Genomic DNA, 26,046 nt, shown 5'->3' with positions numbered 1-26,046 from the left:
CTGTTTTCATTTTACGTCGCAATGTTTGTATCTGTTAACACTTTCATAAATAACATAAATTAACCAACTTTTTGACGATAATACATTGATCAAGGTGTCAATAATTCATGATTGATTGTTTGTGAAGATTATACGATGAAAGTCATAACCGGAAGTCACTGAGACTGTGAAAGAACCTTGATTACGGTCATTGGTGCGACAGTGAAATTTGTGAAGCCACCTACAACAACCAAACCACGACGACAGGACTGTGTTGTGTTGGTTGAACTGAAAACAGTACGTAGGGTTTATATCAGTGCTGCCAGTTTATTACTTTTTAAATATGGTCATCCAGAGCAAGTTATACATCGTTTCGAAATGTTGTGAAAAGTTGTTCTTATAGATGACTATCAATCAATTTCCATCTATGTATAAAACTTTAAAAACATATGAAGTGATCGTTGAAAGGGCACCACCGATAGTATGAATAACAATAAACTCACTTCATAATCATTTTCAAGATTCATCCTGTCAAAACAGGTTTTCTTTGACACTTTCTGAAGAAAAACAGATGATGTCATTCGGTTTGATCAACGTTGCATTGTGGGAAATGAAGGCTCTGTTTGTTTGTTAGAGTTTGACCCACGAGCCACAGATAATAAAAGTAGCGATGTCTTAGCCTTTAATTATGTCAGTAGAGCCCCCGTTTAATGAGTAATTCATTAAAGCTTATAAACTGTCCATAAACTGAGTGTTAATTTATTTGAATATTTTTAAAATAGTTATAATTTTCATTATTTGTGTTTATTCAATATTTGATTATTTGAACTGCTGTTTTAACATTTGAAAATGTTCACTTGCTGTGTTACCACACGGTTTCTTTTGAGTGTCCAAAGTTGTACTAGTTTGAAAACACAGTGCCCCTTTGAGAAAGCCATGAAATCACAACCACTGTAGTTATTTTTATTCGTAATTATTATAAATAGCTGTTGATGTTTAATCACATCATTCAAACAACAGTAGCCTGTACTGTTTCACACATATACTCTACTATTTCACTGTACTGCCTTTAACTTTGATTACAGCACATATTCCTTGTGGCATTGTTTCGATAAGAAACTTCTGCAATGTCACACATTTTATTTCCATCCAGTGTTGCATTAATTTTTCACCAAGATCTTGTACTGATGATGGGGCAGTATAACCACTGCGCAAGGCCTTCTCCAGCACATCCCAAAGATTCTCAATGGAGTTCAGGTCTGGACTCTGCGGTGGCCAATCCATCCATGCTTCCTGAACCACTCTATCATAGTTTGGACCTGATGAATCCTGGCATTGTCATCTTGGAAAATGGCCACATCATCAGGGAAGAAAATAAAAATCCATGGATGGAATAACCAGGTCATGCAGTCAGATCAGCTGACCTCAGTCTTTGGGCACATAATGTTTTTTGTTTGTTTGTTTGTTTGTTTGTTTGGCCTTTAGTGTATTTTTTTTAGTGTTTCTCAAAGTGGTTTTGAACTTAAATTACAGGTCTGCAGGCTAAAAGCTGCCTACCAGACAGTCCAATCTGGCCCTCGGCATGAATTTGTGCAAAAATTACATAGAAGATGGCAATCTTGCAATGAAAATAACTACAGTTCCTAATATATCAACTGTTCCAGTCAGAGAAGTGGACACTGAGACCTAGGACTAAACAGCTGTGTTTGTTCCCAAACTGCACATATTTTTCTTAAGAAATTATTACTTTTTAAATGGTAGGTTGTTAAATGTTGTCCTAATTTACTTATTTGGCATTTAAACACACGGGGGGGGGGAAAAATAACTTATTGTACTGTTGGTGGCATGTCAGTGGTCCGCAGTTTGACACCTCTAGGGTTAGATTCTTATTTTGATAACATAACGCGGAAGTGAACCGGAAGCTGTGGTCAGCTGACACAGCCGTCACAACAGAGTGCGCCACCGCCACCTTCCTGACAGACGGCTTTCAGCCTGCAGCCCCCTTTTAGCCGAGGCTCTGAGGGGTCGGATCTCGGTGGGTTATGTTTCTCGGAGCCGGAGCTGGAGGTCTGTGCAGCTCCGACTCATGGCGGCCGAAGTTCAGCCGCAGCCGCAGGCTCGCAAGCCGTGTCTGCTGAGCAAAATCGAGGCTTTCCAGGACGTTGTGAGCACCGCGGTGATCATTCCCAAGGAAGACGGCGTCATTAGCGTGTCTGAGGACAGGTAAGCCGCACCGCGGTCCACCGCGCATAAATATAATGCGAATAAAGAATAGAAAATGTCAGTGTTTTCCGTCTGAATGAGCTGCTTTAATTACGCATTCGCTCCCCAAATATTTGCGCCGAGGTGTCAGCTGACACAGTCGCACCATTACGCGCTAGTTAACGGCGGTAATTAAAGCTCTCTGGTTTGTTTAATTTAATCTCTGACCAAGAAAGTCAATACAATACAGTTTAAAGGTGTAGCCGCCTGCAGTAACATTGACTCTGTAGCCTGTACGATAGCCAGATTTATCCGGCGTTAATGCGCCCTTTCGGACAAAATAACGAGATTCCCTCCGTGCACTTTATGAGTTAATGGTGTCTTAAACACATTATAGCGCAATGAGCATCATCACATGAGCAGAGCAACCCTCAGGTATTTGAAATTCTGCAGTTTCTCTACCATCGATCTGCCCCCGTCAACCCTTTTCATGGGGCAGTGTGTGGGTGTCTTCTTTCAGTGAGGTGTGTGTGTGTGTGTGCAAAGGTTGTATGCTCTGCAGTGCTTGTGCAAACCCTGTCACTGGAACCACTGCATCTAGTTTTACTGGCATTTCATGATTTGCTTTAATCCCCGTGGCCCAGGAACTTTGCTTCCTGGCCCAGTCCTGCACGTTTGTCTACTGGAGCATTTGAAAAGAACGGGAACAGGCAAATATTAGTATGTGTTCTGATCATTATAATTTAAGAAATTACACTCTGCCAGGATATGCTGATCAGCCACAACGTTAAAACCACTGACAGGAGAAGTAAGTAGCATCACCATTAACCATATATTTTCACAGTTCAATGTTCTGAACTGCACCCCCACCTCTTAGCAGTGACACAAGGTGTTGACCTGGCCTCCAAATTCACTAGATCACAAACTGATCAAGTATCTGTGGGATGATCCACAGATGGAGACCCCTCCTTGCAACCCACAGTAACCAAGACTCCCACTGACAACGTCCTGTTTCCAGACATAGAATAGAATAGAATAGAATAGAATAGAATAGAATAGAATAGAAAAACACTTTATTCAGGCCCTGGGGGGAAATTTGAGTGTCCACAAACTTACACAGACATCAAACATAACATAGCAGCGAAATTAACATAAGAAATAGCAGCAGTGCAAACTGGAGGCTGGTTATATATGTCGTGGCTCCAAACTACGTACAGTTAACCGGGCATGTTTACATTTTTACAAGGGAACATTTAAACACGTTGTACAGTCTGATTGCTGTGGGGACAAAGGTCCTGCAGCATAGAGAGAGAAGCCTCCCCCTGTTGCTGCCTCTCTGCCCCCCCCCCCCCCCCCCCCCCCCCCTCCCCCTCCTCCAGGATGTCATGGAGAGGGTCCCTGATGTTGTTGTCCACTGTCAGGTCACATCACAGAGGTGCCCGGTGGTTATCTTTTTTCTGATATACACCACTGAGTCAAAATATTAGGAGCACTCACGGATGAAGTGACTAACGCTGACCACCTCATAACAGTGGCTCCAGTCAGGGTCTGGGAGATGTTAGACTGGCTTCACTAAATGACGGATGGACAGGGATCATGCTGTGGAGTGAAATCACAAGTTTTTGATCTAAATTTGATTGCGCATGCGTTTTACTTCTTGAAAACAAAAAAACAAAACGTACAAACAAACAAAAACTGCAGAAAAATCAGCTTCCTTATAGCGGTAATTTGTTCATATAAGCCCCTGAAAATAATGTTTTCTAAATGCTTCTATATATTTTTGTTAATCCCTTGAATTAAAGCTTTAACTCTACACAGTCGCGTCTCGTTTCAGATCTGTTGAGGCGGCGTACGCTGCCAAAGACACGTCCGCTTATTATCAGCATAAATCTCGATTTGCTCGCGTTGTTCGTAATGTGTTAGCTCATCAGTGTATGTATGAACCCGTTTGGCTCGGTGCCTCATGTGGAAGTGTCTGGCACTGCCAAACCTTTTATGGAATTGGCAGCGGGAGCTCCCATTCTCCTTCCACGTCAACACGGAGCGAGTTGACATCCTCCTCAGTCGCATATTTTCCTATTTGAGCAGAAACGCTGACGTCCGACAAACTGGAGTTCAGTTCCCACAGCTTTGATGCTCGCAGTGTGATTGCAGAATATCATATATCAAGAATTTACCTCACCTCAGAGACACTGAGGGATAAAAAAAAAATGTTCTGGTTCTGCCCAACAGGACGATTCGGGTATGGCTGAAGAGAGACAGCGGTCAGTACTGGCCCAGTGTCTACCACACAATGCCATGTAAGTGCTTTCTCTTGCATCCTATAACATCAGCTTAATCCTATGTAGAAGAGTGTAACACTTGTCAGCAAAGTCATCCAGAGAACATGCACTTCTCAGAACAGGCCTTTTGTCCATTCCTGTTTTAGTTTTTCTTCCTCTGCGCGAGCGTCTCATAATGAATCACGCACAGATTCCTCTTCTCAGAGTGACATGAAACAGTTGACTCGCTCCTGAGCGTCTGAGCTCCTGCAGGATCAGCCTCTCTCCTCTCCTCAGTGCTGCAGCGCAACCGTTTGTCCTCGTTTCCCTCCAGTTGTGCAACTGAAGGAAATCCCATTCTACAATCAGCAAGATCTGACGCTAACAATAGATGAGCCGGAGTCTGCACATGCTTAAACGTTTTTTAGCTCACCTATGCTCAAATCGACTGCCCGCAAACTGTTTCTCTTTTTTAACTGGATTCTTCTGCACTTCTTCATTCTCACTGACTTTTTCTTTTTTTTTTTCTCGTCTCTTTCGACTCTCTGGAAGGTTTAAATGAGGTCAAACTGTGGTGACTTTAGTCTGACATTTATTATTTATTTATATTTTTTGTTCCAGTACCCAGCCCGGAAGTTACAAAAGCAAAAGCACCACGATCTAAAATAGTTCAACGGTCTAAATAACCCTTCAAATTATCTGCAGCACATTCATTCTGGAGACAGTTTCTCTTTGACTTTTCCAAGTTAAAGAGTAAATATCAAATGGATTACTGATGACATTTGACATTTTATCTTAAATGTTAAAATTGCATAACATGAAACTTTTTTTTTAAGATAAACACAAGAAAATAAATGTGAAAAATGCTAAATAAAAGAAGTGTCCGCTGGACAAACGAGAAGTAAAATATGTTTTGTTTGAGAGCTATAAATGAACTCTGAGCTGTTGTCGTTGTTTAGCTCTGAGTGTTAAAGTGTTTCAGAGTGACTTTAATTCTTGGAACACATAGAAAATGGTTTCTATGCTTTACTAGATACATATCCGGAGGACATAATTTAATAGTGTCCCCGGTGGTGATTGCATCAGACAGGAGACGCATATTAAGATCGAGCGATGAATCCAACCTCATGACACGCATGCTGCATTAAAATCAGATAAATTCGTTTTATCAGTTGATTTTCTGATCAACAGATTAGTGGCAAGTTAATTGCAGTAGAATAAAAAACACAGCGTTTATTAGTGAGGTAATTTGGAAAATGTACATGATATTGTTTTGAGCGCAACAGGTTTTTTTTTCCATAGAATTAAAAATATAGTTATTTTGCAATGCAACTTTTATCCGGTACATTTTTCTGTATGGCTGCCAAACAATGCAATGCCTACAAATTAATTTTCCTCAACCCTTCATGGACTTTGTCAGTAGATGGAATTTACTCGAGTGCAAATCGTCCATGTCCGTGAATTATAAACATAAAAGTTACACCACAAATAACCTACCATAACTCTCGTAACACAGAGGTCCTCTGATAAAACTAATCCAGTGTGAATTGACATCTCTGTGATTTAGGGTTGAGTTTACATTCAGACGGATGAAACCATTAAATCAATCCTAATGTGTTCATTGGCAAATGTGCAGCTGATTTAAATGCCACCAGGTTGTTGATATTTTCTTCCCTGGGATAAATAGTATCAAGAATATATCTTTATCATTCACTATAATTTGCAAAGTAATTAAAACCGTCTCTGACACATAGTGGAGTTAAGATGGAAAGTAGCAGAGCCATAACAATGGCACATGAGTTTGTTTATCCCGCCTGAACGCACCACATGAAACGCAGACGTAGGGGGTAATATTTGAATCACAGGACGTCCTCAAGTACAACTAATCCCGTGCGAATAGAGCTTAAGACGTATTTCAAAGCTTTGAAAACAACTGTCTCCGTGTCGAAGAATGAAAATTCAGATGCCACAATGTAACCTGTTGATATGAGACGATGAGGAACAAACAACATTTCACATCATGTGACAATGAACACACAATCACAATACACATTTACATGTGAATGGATGGGAAGTTGGACTGGCTAGTTTTTTACAAAGTAATAATAATAATAATAAAAAAACCTCACAAACAAATGAGATTGTTAACTGTTGTTCTTTACATCTGCAGCGTCCTGCTCCTGTATGTCCTTTAACCCGGAGACCAGAAGGCTGTCGGTCGGGATGGACACTGGAAGTATCTGTGTAAGTTCAACCGTGAATCTGCTTCCTCCTCTCAAGGCAAACATCGTCCGTTCTTTCCTTCCTCAGACGAAACCTCTCAACCAGCTGACGATTGTTTGCTTTTCAGTAAATCACCTGAAGGCTACGGCACATGTCATCCCTGCATCCCTGTAGGCTGTTTTTGCAGGAAGTTCATACTATATCCAGTTTATTCTGTGCAACATGATGCAGTGATGCTTGTATTTTGGTGAAATGTTAGTGCAAACTTTGCCACTGTTTTAAGCCATTTTGCTTCGCTAGTGAGGAGGGGGCTACAAAACGCTTTCTGTTCTTCTAGTACAAGGATGACTCTTTGTAGTAGCAGTGGTACGCATGCAAAATACATGGAGGGGGCAATTCAGATGGATATAATTGGCCTTGAGTTTGACATGTGTGCCATGGGATGACGGGGTTCGACCAACTGATTCTGGATAAATAAATAAGATAGTTTCGTCCACCGCCACATGCATAATGAATATTATTTATTGGTTTATTTTGCACATGCATGTCATATTTACCCATATTTAACTTAATGTGCTGCAAAGTTAACATTTTGGCCAACGACCTCCCTCCTCCCAGATTGATTTTGTCCCTCTTGTGCTATAAATCCACTATGAACATTCGTTTAAGTGGCCTTTGTAACTTTTTTTTCCTGATGGCAGTGACATGTACTTCCTCCTCCAATGCTTTTTCTCTATGACGGTGCCACAGAAGAACATTTTATACAAGTTATTTAAAAATCTAGTTCAGAGATTTCCATAAAATGTACTCGGCATGTTCTAGTTTCCCAGAGGATGAATCATTTTAATTGTTCTTGTCAAAATCTAATGGAAAACATCCTCCGAGATCTCGGTCTTGGACTTTATAAACCTCTTTGTAGTGAACTCAAAATGTCAAAATGTAACTCTGAATGAGATTCTTGCCCAACAGAGATTAATCCCTAAAGCCTCTGAGATTCAAGTGCTATTACACTGTGGCTGTATTTTTTTCTACAATCACTATTTTCATAAAATATTTTAATATTTAGGCATAAAACTTCCTTAAAACCCAATTCAGCACATTCTTGTTACCCAGAGGATGAACCCTATTAATTATGCACACTTCATAATCCTTCCCGTGGTGCATCCCTCATTAGTGACTGAGAGGATTCTTGCCCCATAGAGGCTTGTGACCCAAATTTAATTTTCTAAAAATCCAAATGTTGTAACAAATATTACAGCCTCCCGTGAGACTTTGAGACTGGTTGTTTATTTTAAGTTACGTCAAACAGCTCTGACACAAAGCAGTCCGGACTCGAAGATGTGGCTTTTTTTTTTAACTGTGCAGCAGCTTTTAATTTGTTGGATGAGAAGTGGGAGTCTTTTATTTTGGAACAAGTCGCCCCGACACAAAAATTATTCAGTAACAGGACGTTTTCTAGGATTTTATTAACGGTGGCGGTTACAGAGGACCCAGAAACCTGCAGAGCTTTTTACTTAACTTGTTTGCATTTACGTTTTTTCATGTTAAATATCACAGGAACAAAGGCACCACATGCTGTTAACCGACACCCTAACACAACAAACCATGCTAAATGTCTCGTTTAAAAAAAAAAATAAATAAAACACATTCATGTACAAACTGAAAATGAAACTCATCGGTTTTGTTTCAGCCTCTCACCGCTCCGCTCTCTTGTCTCCTAGGAGTTCTTACTGGCAGAGGACTACAACAAGATGACCCCGGCACGCACCTACCAGGGTGAGACAGGAAGTGTGTGGTTGTGCGTGTGTGTGTGCGAGTCAGATAGCGGCGTGTGTTACCGGAAAGGCAACCGCAAACAAAAACATTTAAAAGATGGCGAAATGTAAACGGATAAATTCAGTCTTCTAAATACTAATCTGAGTTTTTAGACTTAGATTTTGAGCCCCTGCAAAAAATCTAGATCATACAAAAAGTATAAATCTCCTTTAATCTTTAATCTCAGCTTTATGTGAGTTAGCAACGGTGGCGAAACAAGAACGCTGTTATGTTGAACCGTGGAGGCTTATTGACATTTAGCCGGGAGATATTTACTGAGGAAGCAAAATCCTCAATGGGTTTAGGCAGAAAATAAAAACAGATGTTTGTCTCTTGTCTTGTTTTTTCTTTTTTCCTTCGGTGCAGCATTAGAGCTGACTGAGTTACAGTTTGCCTTTAAGTTTAATTTACATTTGATGATGTGTAGGATGCATCAAGTTTACTTTCTAGATATGACAAATATTTGAATGAAGGCGAAGTGGAAAGAAATCGATAAGTCCAGAAACACTCTAATAAATGGCCTTACACAGTGTTTTATTATATATATATATTACTACAGAATATGTATTATTATATAGGTTGTAGACATCAGACTTTGGTGACTCCATGTGGTTGGATATGATGTTACAGAACAATATAAAACAGAAAGACACCAACATAATAATGTTTTTTAAAATAAAATAATCTTGCATTTGCTCCCATTAAAAAAGTTAAAGTAAAAAGTAAACTATTGCTCCTATTTGTGTCATACATCGATCAGCCACAACATTATGACCCCTGCCATTAGACTTATAGATGACATTGACCATCTTGGGATAATTCAATGTTCTGCTGGGAATTTTCTTACACCTGGTGTGGATGAACAGCAGTGACACTCCTTGATGGTAGCAGACATCCCCATTAGGGTGCAAGGTGTTTTACTCGGCCTCCAGATCCACTAGATCCCACAGATTCAGCAGTTCTCTTCTCTGGAACATTTTATTTATCGCTGCCCTGACAGAATCTTGAAGTCAGCAGTCAGTGTGTTACTTCGGTCCTTGAAAACTGTGCTGCCGGAGGAATGTTTGCTCTCTTCATTCCTCTCTAAAATAAAATAAGAAAAATCCAGTGTGGATTGCAAAATGCAGCTTTGGAGAAGTTTTTTTTTCATACTTTGTATGTGCACAACATTTTACTGCTGTAAATCATAAGTGATTTACTTGTCGGCTCATAGATGGATGATGAACTACAATAATAATAATAAATAAAAGAAACATGCACTGAATTTATCTGGGTTTATAATAATATTTATATGAGCTACGTTACCCAGCTTTAATCTTCTGGAAATGATTCGGTGACATAACAGCAAATATATTCAGATTAATGAATGAAAACCAACAGTTAATGAAATTATTTATTTACACGATACACAACTATTTACTCAAATACCATAAATTAGATTTTTTTTTTGTTCGTTTTTACCAATAAGTCTGGAAATTAGTGTCTGGAAAAAGTTTAAAATTTCAAATGTGTAGGAACCCTGACTGTATTTAAAGACGTGAGAACGATAAAGATGTTTAGCTGATTACTGATGATCTACATCTCTGTGTATTTCACTAGTAAATAGCCTCATTAGATACATTATAAAACCTCTGGCTTCTAGAGAGCGATTGGAAATTGAATATATATATATATATTACTTTTAAAAAGGTCAGTAAAATATAAACTTTACCTTCCTACCACCACTTGGGTGTTTTCACCTCTAGTAAAGCAGCAATGACAACCAACTTCATCGCAGACGTTCCTATGAAATATGTGTTCGGCCGTTTCCTTTGTTGTTTTCGCTGTTTAAGATTCAGCAGTTCTCTGGACCGTTGTATTTATTACTGCCCCCGACAGAATCTTGAAGTCAGCAGTCAGTGTGTTACTTCGGTCCTTGAGAAACTGCGCCGCCCGAGGAATGTTTGCTCTCCTCATTCCTCTCTATTGAGCACAGCTCACTCAGAAACAGTTGGAGCAGATCAGCGCTGATCGGCCTCTTTTTTCGTTTCCTCTGCGGAGACGCAACTGGACTTTACAGATATTTGTATTTTTTTTTATTGTATGTAAATACAGTTCTCACATCAAATGTGTCACGTGTATCTGGATGAAAAGTGCTCTAAAAATACCAAGTGTCAAGCTGCAGCTTCCTCTTCCTCTCGATCAGATAAGGGAGGCAGTGGTGCTTAAACCGTTAGAATAAACGGAGGCGCCGCCTTTCTGCTGCTAAAATAGATCCTAAAACACCAGTTCTTTCTTCAGATTTTCTGATGCACTCCTTTCAAAAATAATTACAGCGTCACGGGCCGGGGATGTCTGAGGAGCACTGCGACCCTCTTATGTATTCATGTTTGTTGTATATGTGTGTGTGTGTGTGTGTGTGTGTGTGTGCAGCACACCAGGGCCGAGTGACAGTGGTGCTGTTTGTGTTGGAGATGGAGTGGCTTCTGAGCACCGGCCAGGACAAAAACTTCACCTGGCACTGTTCAGAGAGCGGCCAGCAGCTGGGGACGTACCACACGGCAGCCTGGGTTTCAGGACTACAGTATCCTTTTATACCCCCCCCCTCATCCTTTCCTCCCCCCTTTCCTCCCCCCTCCCTCCCTCTGCTGCTCTGTCTGCTGTTTGGATGTGCAGACTACTTAGAGAGTGCGCTCAATGAACTTGACTTGTTAAATGGAGTGGAGTGGCAGAGCCAAGCAGGAAGTTGCAAACCATCTTTGGCGCTTGAGAAAAATCTCTCCTCTTATTTTTTTTTTTATTATGGCAACGCAAGTCTATTTTAAGCCCCCATAGCAACATACAGACGGGGCAACCGAGGTTAGCTTCCAGTTAGTTTCTACTAATGGGAGCGGGCTAACAATAGGCATCAGTCATGCTGTCGCCAAGGAAACGGTCTGAGTAGGTTTTCTGTAATGGCCAGATGAAAGGCCCGGGAGCGCTCGACGGCAACACTGATCCATACCAATGAGTCTGCCGCGAGGTCGCCGCACCGAGGCTCCCCCAGCTCCAGACACGCCGAAGCCCTAACTGGACTAACTCCTGAGTGGCAGGTTAATGGAGGAACGATGCTTCTTAAAAGGCCAATTAAAAAGTTTTTAGTGTGAAAGGGCAGAACTCGTTTCTTCCTCCGTGGAGACGTTCACGTTTTACTGTTGTAACTTACTGACATGTAGTTTATTGTGATTATTGATTAGTTCTGTTTAAAGAAAACATTAAAGACTTTTGTTTTTAAGTGGTTGGTTGGTTGGTTTACAGTAAGACTCAGACGAAACCACAGACTGTGTTCAGAGATGGTGTTAATATGCGTCCTCAGTGCAGCTTTGTCATGATTCTTTTTTTAACAGGATGAGCCTGCAGAGAAATTAAGATTCATTTAATTATTTCTCAGACAAAAAAAAAGAAAACACATTTCTGTGTTAGGATGTAACTTCAAAACACAAACTATGCAATGAATGCATATTTAAAAGAAACAAATACTTAAATGCATAGAAACTGCAAATTATATTTTCTCTTTATATTTCTCTGAAGTAGTATAAACTGTGCAATACAACACATATGTACTTAAATAATTTTTTATCTTAACAACGAAAAATAACGGATGTTTAAAACAAATCCTGCATCAGAATAACTGAATGAATAATACGAATAACCAGAGTCTCTTCAAATAAACAAACTAAGGCTTGGATTTGTTCCTAATTTGTGTGAACACCCGACAGTCACTTACGGTGTCGAAGACTTGGCGACGTTTGACAAACTCAAAACTAGAAGTCGCCCTCTGCTGTTTAAAAAGAGCATCGTCTCGTTACGTCCTCCTCAGTTCTGAGAAATCAGAGCAAAATGATTTAGCTTTAAATGCACCTTCAGATGCATCTAGAGCATTGGTCTCCAACAGGGGGTGCGTGACCCCTAGGGGATCCGCGGAGGTACTGCAGGGGGCGTCACAAAATCTTTGGTTGATTAGGCAGTTTTTATATATATTTTTTAATTTCCTCCCACAAGTTTAAAGAGAGCCTGTTCAGTCCCAAAGAGAAATCCTGTGTACTATTTTTACAGCTTAATATTGAAGTGTTATTATTTATAAATAGCACCAGGCCAAGTCTAATATAGAACATATTTAGTAGGTTGGGGGTCTCTACTTAATCTCTCCATTAGTTTGGGTCCAAAAAACGTTGAGGAGCCGCCACTTCAGATCCGATCTCTGTTTCTGGCCAAAGAAACGCCCGCATGCGGCCTTTAAAGTCATGAAAACAATAAATACGTTCAGCTGGTTACTGATGATCTGAGTCCTCAGGACACATGTAACCACCAGGTCTGAGCAGAACCTCTGATCCACATCTCTGTGTCTTTTCACCAGTAAATAGCGTCATTAGATGCGTTATATAACCTCAGGCTTTTAGAGAGACTGAAAATTGAAAGCTCAAATTGCCGTTTTCAGATTTGTCTTCTTTTCCAGAAGGAAAAAAAAAAAAAAAAGAGTTTTTCTTTGCACGGTTGCTGATTTCTTCTTCCCTTTTCCATGCGTTGCAGTGATTTTATTACGTAGTGACTTAACCAGGTCAAAGGAAGGGCTCTGAGTGGAGCCGGGGAAACAGCTGAGACTCATCCGCTGACACACTGTCTCTTCAGATCTTACTTTCACACGCCGTTACAACCTTTCAGCTCAGTTTATTTTTTTTTCTCTGAGCAGTAAGAGCGTGTCAGCTGTTTCGGGGAAAACGTTGAGTAACGGATGTGTCGGTTCCTTAACGGCGACTCAGATTCGATGTGGAGACCAGACACGCCTTCGTGGGGGACCAGTCCGGTCAGGTGACCATCCTGAAGCTGGAGCAGGACAACTGCAGCCTGGTCACCACCTTCAAAGGACACACTGGTTCGTTCACACACATCACACAGACACACACATACACTCGCACACATGCTTGAATTACAATAAATGGCCGATAATTCGTCTCACAGCTGTGATTTGAATATTTTCAGCTGTTTTTTTTTTTTAGTTGTGCACTTACCAAGTACTTTTCTTTTTCTTTTTTTTAAAGAACAGACTAGATAAAGGAAACATTAAACGTGAATATTTAACAAACCAGCATCTCATCTGACAACTCGTTAAAAATATGAAATAAAGAACAGTTTGGAAAAGAACTTATCGGTACAAACTCTCATTGTGTGTTTAATTTTGTCAAGTTTAAAGAAAAAAAAAACATGGTCTCTTCAGCCAAATTGTGATAAGAGGGGAGTTTAGAAGAGGAGGAGGAGGCGATCAAAGAGGTTAAACTAATAATTTCTTGTTCAGCTGAACTGAATACCCTCGGGTCAGCAGGAGTTCCAGAAATAGCAATAAATAGACAGGGTTGTATGTCAGTTCCCATTATAGTGGATATTATATTACATTTTTTTGATTATTTTCGCGAGTCAACAATAACTATAATAATAATCATTAATAAAATCAGCATGTTAATTGTCTGCATAATGTCATTTGCTTATTTAATCCGAGGCCTCCGCACAAATATAAATAGTTTATATTAGCAGATACGTTTCAGGTCATGCTTTGCTTCCTGTTCTGCTTTTCAAACACCCTTGAATAAATATTAATTTATGAGAGGGAACAAGCATCTTCTCCTTGTTTGCCGCCTCATTCACGGGCTGATTGTTTCTCCTGCTGATATTAGAGCAAGAAGCTGTTTCTGAACCACATAAATATGTGTAATTTGTGCCTTTTTATTTGATAGTTTGAGAGTTACTGTAACATTGGCATTATAGAGCTGTTTTCAATGTGCTTTTCTTTCTTTCTTTCTTTTGCAAGGAAATTAAATCTTTATGCTTTAAAGGGATAATCCACCCCTATGTAACATTTAGTCATTCACCATATTCCCCAGAGTTGAATAAGTGAGAAAAAGCGTTTTTAAATCGGTCCAGACGTTGTCCTGATCCAGTAGCGCAGCTGTTAGCATTAGCTTAGCATAGGCGCTGCAATGTGGTGTTGTCAATTAGCCAGTCATTTGCAAAAGTGATAAATAAGCTCAAGAATTTTCCTAATTACTTCTTGTGAGGCGCAAAGACACCACGCAGCACCTGAAAACTTGGATGACTGGTTTTCAGGTGTTGTGTTGCTTTCTGCGCTGCTTTGTCGGAATATAGACAAGTCTGTTTCTGCCTTTAGCTAATCTCTTCCTGTTAGCTGCATTGAAATTTCTACTCCGTGTGCATGTGCAGGTCACAAGAAGTAATTAGGAAAATGTTTGAGTTTACTGATCACTTTTTTGAATGACAATTAATTGGCAACACTACATTACAGCTCCTATGCTAAGCTTAAGGATTTAAAAACGCTTTTCCTCATTTGTCCAACTCTAGGGAATATCTCTAGTGACTAAATTTTACATGGGGGTGGCGTATCCCTTTAAACTCCCCCTTTCTACACAGAGGAATCTCACATAAACCACTAGACTTCATACAGTTGTAGCATTAAATTCTCACTCTGATTTATCTCTTTCGTCTTTTTCAACGTTTAGGAAAATCTTAAAACTGCTGTGACTGTGCAATCAGCTTCAACAAACCAGACAGATTTTCTTTTACGCATCCGATTGGTTTTAAAGGACTGGGAGGAAGAAAAAAAAAACATCCAAATGACTTTAAAGATGAATTCAGAGTCGCCGACAACAGCCTTGATTCAGTGAATGGATTCGATCAGTGATTAAAAGAAAAGAAGTGAAGCTGCAAAGAGACTCTGAAGAGATTAAAATACAGGTTTTGAACTAAATGAATCATGTGTGCGTGATCGCTCCGGGGCGCGGCAACACTGATCCTAAATTAATCATCATGATCAGCAGTTCATAAATAATTTGAGTCGCTGTCAGAGCCGTGAAGATTTCCTGCCTCACCCTGTGCTTGTTCCTTGACCTTTTACCAGGAGCGGGACTCGCTGCTAATGTGTTTCATTAACAATATTGTCCCGGGCGCGTTGTTCTTTTTCTTCAGGTAATGTGACGGCGCTGTGTTGGGACCCGGTCCAGAGGGTTCTGTTCTCCGGCAGCTCGGACCACTCCATAATCATGTGGGACATCGGAGGTCGTAAAGGCACCGCCATCGAACTGCAAGGACACAAGTACGAATCACAGCACATCCATTTAAATTATCATCTTTTCTTTGCTTTATTATTGTGTTTCTATTCCGTTTCATTATCTTGAATGCGAGCCTCTGATGGCATTTTAAAGTAGGCGTGATCTGTTGCCTCTTTCTTTTAAGCCGCTGACTTGTCTGCGTCATTAAATAATCCTCAGATGAATTATTCGTTTAATTTCTGTAAAACTTCCAGCACGAATTAAAAGAGTTGTCAGATCATCTACCCTAAAGGCTGCATCAGTACGAGCTTAAATAAACAGCCTTTTAATGTGTGTGCAAGCGGCGTTCGTAGCGCTTTATCTGTGCACAGAAGTTTAAACGGACTAAAAAATAAAAAAATCAGAAGAGACGATCTCTCTGTCTGTAAAAATGTCCATTTGAAAACCATTAAATCTCGAGCTTTTCATCTGTTATCCATCAAAAGACATAACGTAGTCGACAGCAGTTAAAAACGATGTTTTCAGTTCCACCCAGCAGTTCTGTAGACTCAAATCCAGTTGACACAGTTACCTTGAAAAAGTTTATTATTGATTACTCTTTTAAAAAGTAACTAAGTTACATTACAAGTTACCTTATTAGCCCCCTACCCCGACATAAAAAAGACAACCAGTTTTGCTAATACGCACTTCATTGAGAGTGCATTTTAAACAGTTTAAAAAAAAAACAACAACATGTTTTTAGGTCACATTTCCTGCAAGGGTCAGGACTGTCCAAACAACTTCTTTAACCCACTTACTGGTCGTTGCACCATAAGTGTTTCTAGCCCGTTTTTAGTGATGCTCAAGCACCACTTAAAATAAGAATTTAAAAAATGTTTATTTAAAAGTTTGTCTATGATAAAGTGACAAAACAACCAAATAGAATGAAGTGTTGCTCATCTTTATTGACCTTTATATCTTTACGTTTGTTTTTCTCATTTAAATGCAATTTATTTCATTTTGTCCTTTTGTTTAACCAAATGATAGCAACAGTAGTTTGACATTAAAACACCTTTAAATTTCAGAGCCTAGGATCCAGTTTTTGTTGTTTGTTGGTGGGGGACCTCCTGCTTCACCGTGTCGTGCTGCGGCTCCAAATGTTCCTTTAAATTCAAAGTTGTGTTTTTGAAGTTAGACAGGACTGTGTCCCTGGCACAGAGTGTACAGCTAACATTAATATTGTTTTCTTTTGCAGACACAAACTCAAAATAGTGGCGGTATTTCCTGCTAGAAAATCTTGCCTGATTTGCCTTAATGCCAGAACAATGCATAAGTAACTTTAATCTGATAACTTGGTTTGGAAATAACACGTTACTGAAACTAGTGGTCAGATTACAGTAACGCGTTGACTGTCCAGGGCTTCCCAGACTCTTTTCCCGATGCTCCTTCTCTTGACTTCACTTGAAACCCCAGATCAAGCACTAAGGTGACGGCAGAAAAGAAAACCTTAACAAAAAAGAGCATGAGTCAGATTGAACACGATGGCGCCGAGAGAATCTCTGCACTGCTCGGTGTTTGATTCAGTGATTTCGTCCGAATGACACAGCTACTCTTAAAGAAAAGGCCTTTTCTTTTAATAATCACTTGTTCTACCGATGAGTCAGCAGCGCTTTTATTCTCAGAGATGTGGTTTCATTCATAAAATAGTGATTCTCTGAGAGCTCGGTCATGGACGTGTCGCCTTCTTAGTTACCTGCATGTATCTCTATGAGATTTACTTTTGATCACCTAAAAGCCTTGTCCACCTCATGGCGCCCCACGTGGGGTTTTATTGTCTAGTAGTCCTCCTTAAAATGCAAAATAAATGCTGGTATTCAAACTGTATTTATTCATTCTATACACACATTTTTCTACTAGATACACTATTTTCCATTTTATAGGTCATTAATTAATTAATTTATAGATTGAAAACGGGACGAACAGTCCATTTAGACATAATTTAACCTTTACGCAAAGAGTGTGCGCACACTATCCCGTACCCTTCTTAAACACAGGCAATTTATAATTACAATTTGTCTCATTTGTGTTTTAATACTTCTTTGTTGAATTTCACACATACAGGTGGAATGAATGAAAATCATATTAATTTAATCTTTCCTTTGCATATTTTATCTTTTGTTTAATGTGATTATGTAAATGACACATCTGAAATGATTTGTCAGATGATAGATTAGCAAAAGCAAAATAATTATTTCAAATATTTTTTTATTGTGAAGCAACATTTCCCTTGTGAACGAACACATTGTGAAACAATAATGTAAATGCAAAATGAAAAATATACTTAAATAAAAAATACCAAGGGAGATGAATGAAAAATAATAATAATAAAAAAAATAGTTTATATTTTGTTTGATTTCCAGTGTAAGAGAAAAAAAATAATCAGCCTGAAGATTTTCGATATTTGCTTATCTTATTATTAATATTAATTTAAAAGTAAAGAGGCAGCTGTTGGTTTCACAGAGTTGACGTTCTATGAAATCAACCTCACTTTTTCTAATTGTGTCCCCCCTCCCCTCCCCATCCACACCCTCCCTCCTCCAGTGACAAGGTCCAGGGTTTGTGCTACGCCTCACACACCCGTCAGCTCATCTCCTGCAGCTCAGACGGAGGCATCGTCATCTGGAACATGGACGTAACACGGCAAGAGGTCAGAGACGGAGATGGAGCAGTTCATTCTGTGACTATATCACGTCTGCTGTATTTGTTTGTTGCCTGGTAGAAGTCAAGTATGAACTGTGCTAAGTCAGAGGAGAGTGTGGAGGATAAACCGCTGATGTTTGCTCTTCTCGGGTGGAGATTTGGGGAAAGGTCGCCTGATTAGCAGGGATTTCTTTGATTTTCTGTCTCTCACACACATGCAGTCTTCAGCGTCTCCCTCCACGCTCTGCTAGTCTCCATGCAGTTAGTTAGGACTTAATTGCCTCTTTATATAATCAGACTCACTTTTAATCTGCCTCAGTGTCAGACCCTGTTAATTGGCTCCGAAATTTTCATTTTGGTTTATATCCAGAATAATGGGCTCGGTTAAAGCTGACGTCCCTCAAGGCGAGCTGTGAAATAAAAAACGATAGTTTGCTGTTGTTCTTCAGATAATCACTCATTAAATTACACTGTGCAGCCGGAGTAAACGGCAAAAGGTGCAAATTGGAGAAAAACTAAAGAAAGAAATAACACATTTTAAAGCTAACATTTGTGCAGGTTTCCTTTTTTGTGACAGAGGTGAGATGAGATGACTGATATTTTTTTTCATGTCTGTGTGGTAAATATGGAGCCAAAGTTAGCATGCACTTAGCCTAGCTTAGCTTCAAGACTGGAAACAGAGGGAACCATAACCGTTTTCACTTCTTCTTTGTTTAATTTGTATATAGACAGAGATGTATTGATGCATATTTTTAGAGTCTGCAGGGACTGTACGCGGTTATTAGAGGAAAAACACAGTGTGACCTTAAAGTTGTCAGGTTTGATACTGTTTTACAGGTGAAAATACCAAACTATGCTCTCTGCATGCAACCTACAGGCATTAGTACGTGTTCGATGAATAAACGTCTGTTTGTGTGCAAATTCCTCCAGCATGTAACTAAAATTTGGCCAGTGAATTAAGAACGAACAAATAAATTAATGCTTTATTTCAAACATGAGAAAACACACTCAAAAAAAAAATCTAAATAGTCAAAACTACAAAAACAATGTTAACATAACACGTATAAAAAGGGAGTAGGTAGAAGCATGTGCTTATTTAATCCTACTCCTTCTCCTTTATCAGTAATTAACAATCATTAGCTGATTTCTGGTCACAAATTAAAATGTATGTACCAACGCCTCATCAATATACATATGTGCATTTTTACAGATAAAAGAAAATAAATAGCGTGAATAAATGATTTTTCATTTTAAGAATAGCGAATGTGTGAGGTCTTTGTAACTAACATGATAAATTCTCCTTTCATAATGCTCTTTTTTTACACCAGTATAGATAAGGATTGTCGTGTACATTTATGAGTACACTAACGTATGATGTTTAACCTGCAAACTTGAAACACATGACATTGCATGTGATTTTTACAGTGAATGCTGTTTTTCCTCTAAAGTAACTAGACCTTTTTTTGTGTTTCATAAGTTTTAAAATGGCACCGAAATAAATGAAAATGCACTCTCCATTTTATTTATGTGTGTGCACAGACCCCAGAGTGGCTGGACAGTGACTCCTGTCAGAAGTGTGAGCAGCCTTTCTTCTGGAACTTCAAACAGATGTGGGACAGCAAGAAGATCGGCCTTCGACAGGTGACTAATGCTCTCTCATCCGTATTAGCTTCAGTGAGATGATCAATGATTTAATTTCATAGTCTGGATGTCATCTTTCCCCCGCCGAAGCGGTCATGTGTAGCTGCAACACGCACATTTTAACCAGCTTTCCAAGAAATAACATCCATAACTCTTCACTTCTGTCACACTAATGGTGAGCAAACAACCCGTGGCTGTTTTATTGCCTCATTCTCTGAAAACCATTTCGTTGTAGTGGCTCCTCGTCTCCAGCGTGAGTGTGTGCGCGGGGAGCACAGTTCATGGAAACACTAAAAGGCATTTTGTGTCCCCACTGAAATCTTTTGAAATATTGTGTTGCGCCAACCAAACAAAACAAATTCTAATATTGATGCAGCCGAGGTTACGTACTCTTTACCGTGCACAAAAAAAAACTATGTAGCAACTGTATGCGACTAATAACAAATAATAAAACCTCCTCCTTTATATAGACACAAACATCAGAATAAACTTAAAAACTGCCATAATATCAGCTCTTTGATTTAATTTTCTGTTAATGCTACGTCTATTTTAAACATTTATTTGACATTTCACCAGGTTTCCCTTTGTCCTCCTGGTGGGCGTCTTTGAAAACATCAGATTTGGATGTTTTGTCCCTCGGTTCACCTTCAGCCAATCGGAAACTAACAAATGAATAACCGTGCTCTTGGACTTTCCCGTTCAGACTTACAGAATATTCCTGTATCAGAGTCCAAAGTGCGTGAATTTTGTCTGGTCTAGACTGATTCAAAGTCTGTTTGTTTACTTTGAATCAGTCAGTGAGTCACACTGAGCAAGCTCGAGGTGATGACATGTTTGTTGGATCGGATCAGCAGAAAAATATCAGCTGATCACGTTCATGTGTAAACACTTTGCAGGACAGTCAATAAAAGTGGACTTAAACGTGTGAAACGTCCAACTCAGATACAAATAACACAGATATCACCATGAAACTTCTCCAGTTGGTTACTTACCTGAATACAATATTTATTTTTGTAAGTTTTCTGTTAATTTATGAGGAGTTATCTACTTAAATATGCGCTAATTTACATACTTTTCGAGAACAGAAATCTGAGTAATGGCTAAAGTGAGCTTGTTTCTTTTCATTAACATGTCACATTTCCGGGTTTTTACAGAGGGAATCTTCACTATCAGTCCATAAATCACAAAATACTATTCAAATATAAATTCACAGAAAACTTGTGATACAAAAATATATTGTATTTATGTTAGTAATCAACTGGAGTAGTTTCATGGTGATATCGACTATTAACCTGTAGTATCTCACCTTAAAAAAAAAAAACTTTCACAGTTATAAATAGAAAATACGTGCAAATTTGTTTAGCACTCATAAAACTAATCTCAGAACTTCCTAAACAAGGCTTCAGACTATTTTTTGACTTGTTCCACATTGCTAAGCTACTTTAAAAAACTTCAACTGCTATAATTTTGACACTGTTGCTACGGTCGACCGCCACGTTCAAGTCCTCCTGTGTTTCCCAGCACCACTGCAGGAAGTGCGGCCAGGCGGTGTGCGGCAAGTGCTCGTCCAAACGCTCCACGATCCCCCTCATGGGCTTCGAGTTCGAGGTGCGTGTGTGCGACAGCTGCCACGAGTCCATCACAGACGAGGAGTGAGTAACAATCGTCCTTCTGTTGCCGTCGTATACTGACCCTTTGTGCTCTCAAGCTAAAAGTCACCGGCGGTCACTGTCCCTGTCTTCCAGCCGGGCGCCCACGGCCACCTTCCACGACAGCAAGCACAGCATTGTTTACATGCACTACGAGCCCACCACTGGAAATCTGCTCACCTCTGGCTCCGACAAGGTCATCAAGGTCTGGAAACAGTTTCTGTTAAAGCAGTTTGAGTTCTTAACACCTTAATGGTGTGTTTAAATGCGTTTACGTCTCTTATTTAGTGTTATTAAGGCTGAATTATCCTGCTAGTAAAGCCCCAGTGACCGACTATGTGAACTAATCGCACATATCCAAGTCTAATAAAATAATACCTGAGGGCCCTTGGAGACGATAACAGAACCTTAAAAGTCTCACAAACTTAAGTATGGACGGTTAAGTTTACGTGGACCAGTTACCAGAATAATGGCCTGACCAGAAATAAAAGGCGTCATCTAACCGAGTTTAAATGTTGAAAATGTGCGACTGTCTCGGTTTTATTTTTTCCATTTGCTGTTTGTTACATCTTCTTCTGTTATAGTCAGAAAAGAATTGCGACTTTTTTCATGCTACAAAAGTACTTTTCAGGTTGTTTTAGGGCATGTGAACGCATAAATCCTATCAGAATATTTTATTTAGGTTTCAGTTGAAATCTCAGATCAGAATAATTGCAAACATCGACTGCAATGTCAATTCATCCATGAACAACACACACATATATATATATATATATATATATATATATAACTACAATACAAAAAACGTAAACATAAAATGGCCTCAGGTTGCGTAGGAAGTAGGGGCTGGTTGAGCCTTTTTTCGCCGATGATGCAGTGTTAGTAGCCAATGAGAGGTCCTCTGTGATGTGCAGATGCAAAAAAATATATATAAATTTTAACCTTTTGATATGGAATTCTTGCATATTTAAATTGCATGGATTTACTTGTCATCAGCTGCAGTTTATTGATAGTTGATACAGCTGTTAGCCTCTGTTAGCCTGTTTTAGCTGTTAGCTAATGCTGTTGGGCTCAGTTTCAGCTCTAGCAGCTGTGATGAACTCACTGTAGTAGAGAAATGTGGACATTTAAGCAGCAACATCCTAAAAGAAAGAGACCAAAACTGAGTTATAATGTTACAGAATCTTTAATCTTCAGTGAGATGATCACACACTCATTTTGTTAGCTGCATATAACCATTGTCACTTCAATGTTTATAATCAGCTTATTGGTATAACAGTGTATTTAGTAATTACATGTTTTTAGACTTAAAGTTAAAATGTTGCTTTGAATGTTTAAATGTGTTATTAGTCTCCGTCTTTACAGATGTCTGTACAGCGTCTCCGAACTCCGGAGGAATATCTCTTTAACGTCACGTACGTTATATGAACAAAGTGTCTTATGTTTGTCTGCAGCTGTGGGACATGACTCCTGTGGTGTCCTGAGGCCTGCGGACGGCCAGCAGTCGACAGGAATCCTCGGCACACTGTGATGGTTTCGTGGCGGCAGTTTGCACTTGGAAGAGAGAACGCATCTGTGTCATCTGGATGATATTTAACAGCGATTCAACAACGGGGCAGTGGCTGTTGCACGTTCGCAGCGGAGGACGCGGCGGCTGCAGGCCAGCGAGGCCTGAGAGCGGCGCAAGGCCTCAGTCGGCGCGATGCAACAGGGAAGCGGCTGGTGTTTGCTTGAGTGCAGTGCGTTAATGGGGATCACTCTGTGTGTGTGTGTGTGTCTGGGCAAATGTGTCAGGGGTTGTGGTATTTGACTTTCTAAGTAATTTACACACTTTATTTACTAAATTTTTCATGCATTCCTTGCGGATTTCATACTGGAAACTCACAACTGCAACTCCTCCGCGCTGAGGTCAAGCGGGTGAAGACGAACCCGAACTTTACCTCGGCGAGCTGGATCTTAACGAGCCCAAACATTTGTTTAGCTGCACATTTTCCACAAAAAAGGAGCGTGTTTGCTCACTGTCAGATCAGATTTAACCTGAGGTGCTGCTCCGTGTTGGCAGCGGTGTGGCCCTGCAAGGTGTTTATTTTATCCTCTGCAAGAAAAGAAAAGTAAACTCTCAAAAACCTGCATGTCTGTTGTTTTATATTATACGCTCACTTGCCAGTTCATTAGGTACACTAGGTGGAAATAAATGCTAATATAACAGTCCTGCACTAAATCTGAAGGGTTTTGATTTTTTTAAAAACTACTGAACTTTACTGTTTCTTTTATTTTGACAAACTCTTTTATTGTCAGTGGACTAAAGAACAGATTCAGTGCAGCTTAAAACTACATCCTAAATGATCATATAGTTAAATAACCTCCTTTCTTCTTACATTATAACACATTTAAATGCATATATTTACATTATTGTACCTAATAAACTTGCAAGTGAGTGTAATATTACCAGTTTCCTAAGAAAAAAAATATCTTAACTACAAAATAATGAGTCGTCTTTCGTCGGCCGCGTAGAGGACGTCACCGTCCTGTAGGTGGTGCTCTTGGAGCCTGTGGTTAGTTCAGCTACTGTGGCTCTTATTGACTCATCCGGGTTTCAGGTGCTTCACATCACCCACACTGTGAGTTCTTGTTCCCGAGTTGAAGAGACAAAAGCTCATCTGTTCTCTGGGCTGATCACTGTCATCTGAGTGACACCGAGGGAACTGGTCATGCACTTCCCTGCGTGTAACCTAATTTAATTAAGCGCCTGAACCCTTCACCGGAGTCCCTCTACATCGGCCACTGTATCAACCAAAGAGTTTTCAGACGAAGCAGGGCAGCATTTCAAACTATAGGAACATCGTCTTTGCACGGCAGAAACTCATAAAACCTCTGGATGAGATCGTTTAAGCAGAAAATCTAAATATGTTGCAGGGAACTCGCTGGAATTATTGTAGCTTTAGTTCACACAGTATAAGTCACCTCTCATTTCATCAGTCATTTTACCAAGCAGGCTGTTTCCCCGTCCTTAAAAAAAAAAAAAAAAAAGACAATATATTTTGTATGTTTTGTTGACATTGACGTTTTATGTGATTATTTATTATTCTGTACGTGTGGTTTAAATGTTTCTAATAACACATATCGTCAAGCTAATCAGTGGCAGCAGATACCTGAGAGGAAACTAATGAACGTGGTTTGTTTGTTTTTGTTTTTTTTACTGTACGGTTAATGCACTGGAATCAGAAAGGAAAAAAAAATATCATAAATCACAGCTGTGAAGAGAACATTTGACAGTTTGCAATCATATTATTTTGTTTTTCATACAGATTTGTCTGCACTTCCATTGCTACCCACAAAGGTACATTTCCAGCAGATGTTTAATTGTAACCTCAACCTCATTTCAGCTCCGTTATTACAAATACTGTTTAATTTCTTTGCAAGATCACTTTCAAACGCATGGCGAGCTAATTTATTGTCACACCGTGCTGAAATTAATGTAAGTCGATGCCTGAGACTTGACTTAAGAACACCCAAAGATGAAACACAACAGCTTGTCGATACCCGAGAGCGTTGTAAATGTGATTTTTAAAGTGCAGATCTGCCTACAAACACACCTGTGGGATTGTTGCATTCCAAGTGAGTGACGCATCCGTCTGTGGCCAGTGGTCTAGTTTTCTGTAGGGAGGAAGAAAACACTCTCTTTGTTGTGTGTTTCAGTGTCTATTCGTGTAACTCGTGTGTTTAAAATGACATTAAAATGCTGTTATGATTCTGTTATCTTTCCTTCATTTTACACATCTCTGCAGTAACATTCCAGCTCTTAGCTCTCAAATTAATTCTACTAAAGATTTATATTAAGTGTTTTACTAGGAGGGAAGGAATATTTCATCCATAACTGAACTATAACTTATTTGTGTTGTAAGAGCATGCATTAATAAGAAATCTGTTATGTAAAACAAGCATAAATTGCATAAATATTCACCCACATTAAGTCAGTGTTTAGCACAGTACATGAACCTTGATCTGCAATCAACAAGAAACTGAAGGTGAGGCTGCAGCTCTGTCAGTTTGCATAAGGATTGTGATCAATACAATAAATAATAAAAAGCGAGGGTGTGCGGTGACGTCACTTCCTGTCGGGGCCACGCCCCCCTGAGTTTTAAAAAACATGGTGAAAAGTGGCAGTAAATACAGCGAGACCGGAGAAAAAATGTGGATTATCAGATCAAATTCAGGACAACTGGACTCGACAATGATCCATGCGAAGTGTTACAGATTTGGAAAAGTGGACCAGCCTCAGTTTCAGTTAAGTTTCAGTTTTAGTTCGTTTCAGTTACGATCAATGTGGCTAAATAAAAAATGCTAATGCTAACAGCTGTACTGAGAAGTAACGTTAGCCTGCACCGTCCGACCGGAACAGTCAATCTCACAACTGCTCTCCGCCTTTATTTGAATTAATTTATTTTACAATTTAGGTGCTATTAAAGTCTATGATTCAAACTATTGCTGCTAATCTCCATGTTCAACTTTTTGCCTCTC

General features: G+C 39.5%; 1 protein-coding gene across 1 annotated transcript; it reads left to right on the top strand.

Moving 5' to 3' along the window:
* The first annotated feature begins 1,915 nt into the window (after positions 1–1,915).
* wdfy2 (WD repeat and FYVE domain containing 2) lies at positions 1,916–25,281 on the top strand. Its single transcript, XM_047600696.1, has 12 exons — positions 1,916–2,202; positions 4,414–4,481; positions 6,613–6,686; positions 8,387–8,441; positions 10,893–11,043; positions 13,259–13,371; positions 15,474–15,600; positions 18,137–18,242; positions 19,775–19,876; positions 21,398–21,528; positions 21,622–21,730; positions 22,980–25,281. The coding sequence occupies exons 1-12, from the start codon at positions 2,066–2,068 to the stop codon at positions 23,007–23,009; spliced, it is 1,203 nt and encodes a 400-aa protein (XP_047456652.1). The 5' UTR covers positions 1,916–2,065; the 3' UTR covers positions 23,010–25,281.
* Positions 25,282–26,046: the final 765 nt, after the last annotated feature.

This window comes from Mugil cephalus, chromosome 12, assembly GCF_022458985.1.
Source record: "Mugil cephalus isolate CIBA_MC_2020 chromosome 12, CIBA_Mcephalus_1.1, whole genome shotgun sequence".
Taxonomy (NCBI): domain Eukaryota; kingdom Metazoa; phylum Chordata; class Actinopteri; order Mugiliformes; family Mugilidae; genus Mugil; species Mugil cephalus.
This window is presented reverse-complemented; position numbering and strand designations above follow the sequence as displayed.

What these genes read in the sequence shown, in the direction of transcription:
- wdfy2 (XM_047600696.1), top strand. Translation starts at nt 2,066, where the DNA reads ATGGCGGCCGAAGTTCAGCCGCAGCCGCAGGCTCGCAAGCCGTGTCTG. An exon ending in ATTAGCGTGTCTGAGGACAG is followed by an intron (nt 2,203 to 4,413) that starts GTAAGCCGCACC and finishes TCTGCCCAACAG; the next exon opens with GACGATTCGGGTATGGCTGA. An exon ending in CCCGGCACGCACCTACCAGG is followed by an intron (nt 8,442 to 10,892) that starts GTGAGACAGGAA and finishes GTGTGTGTGCAG; the next exon opens with CACACCAGGGCCGAGTGACA.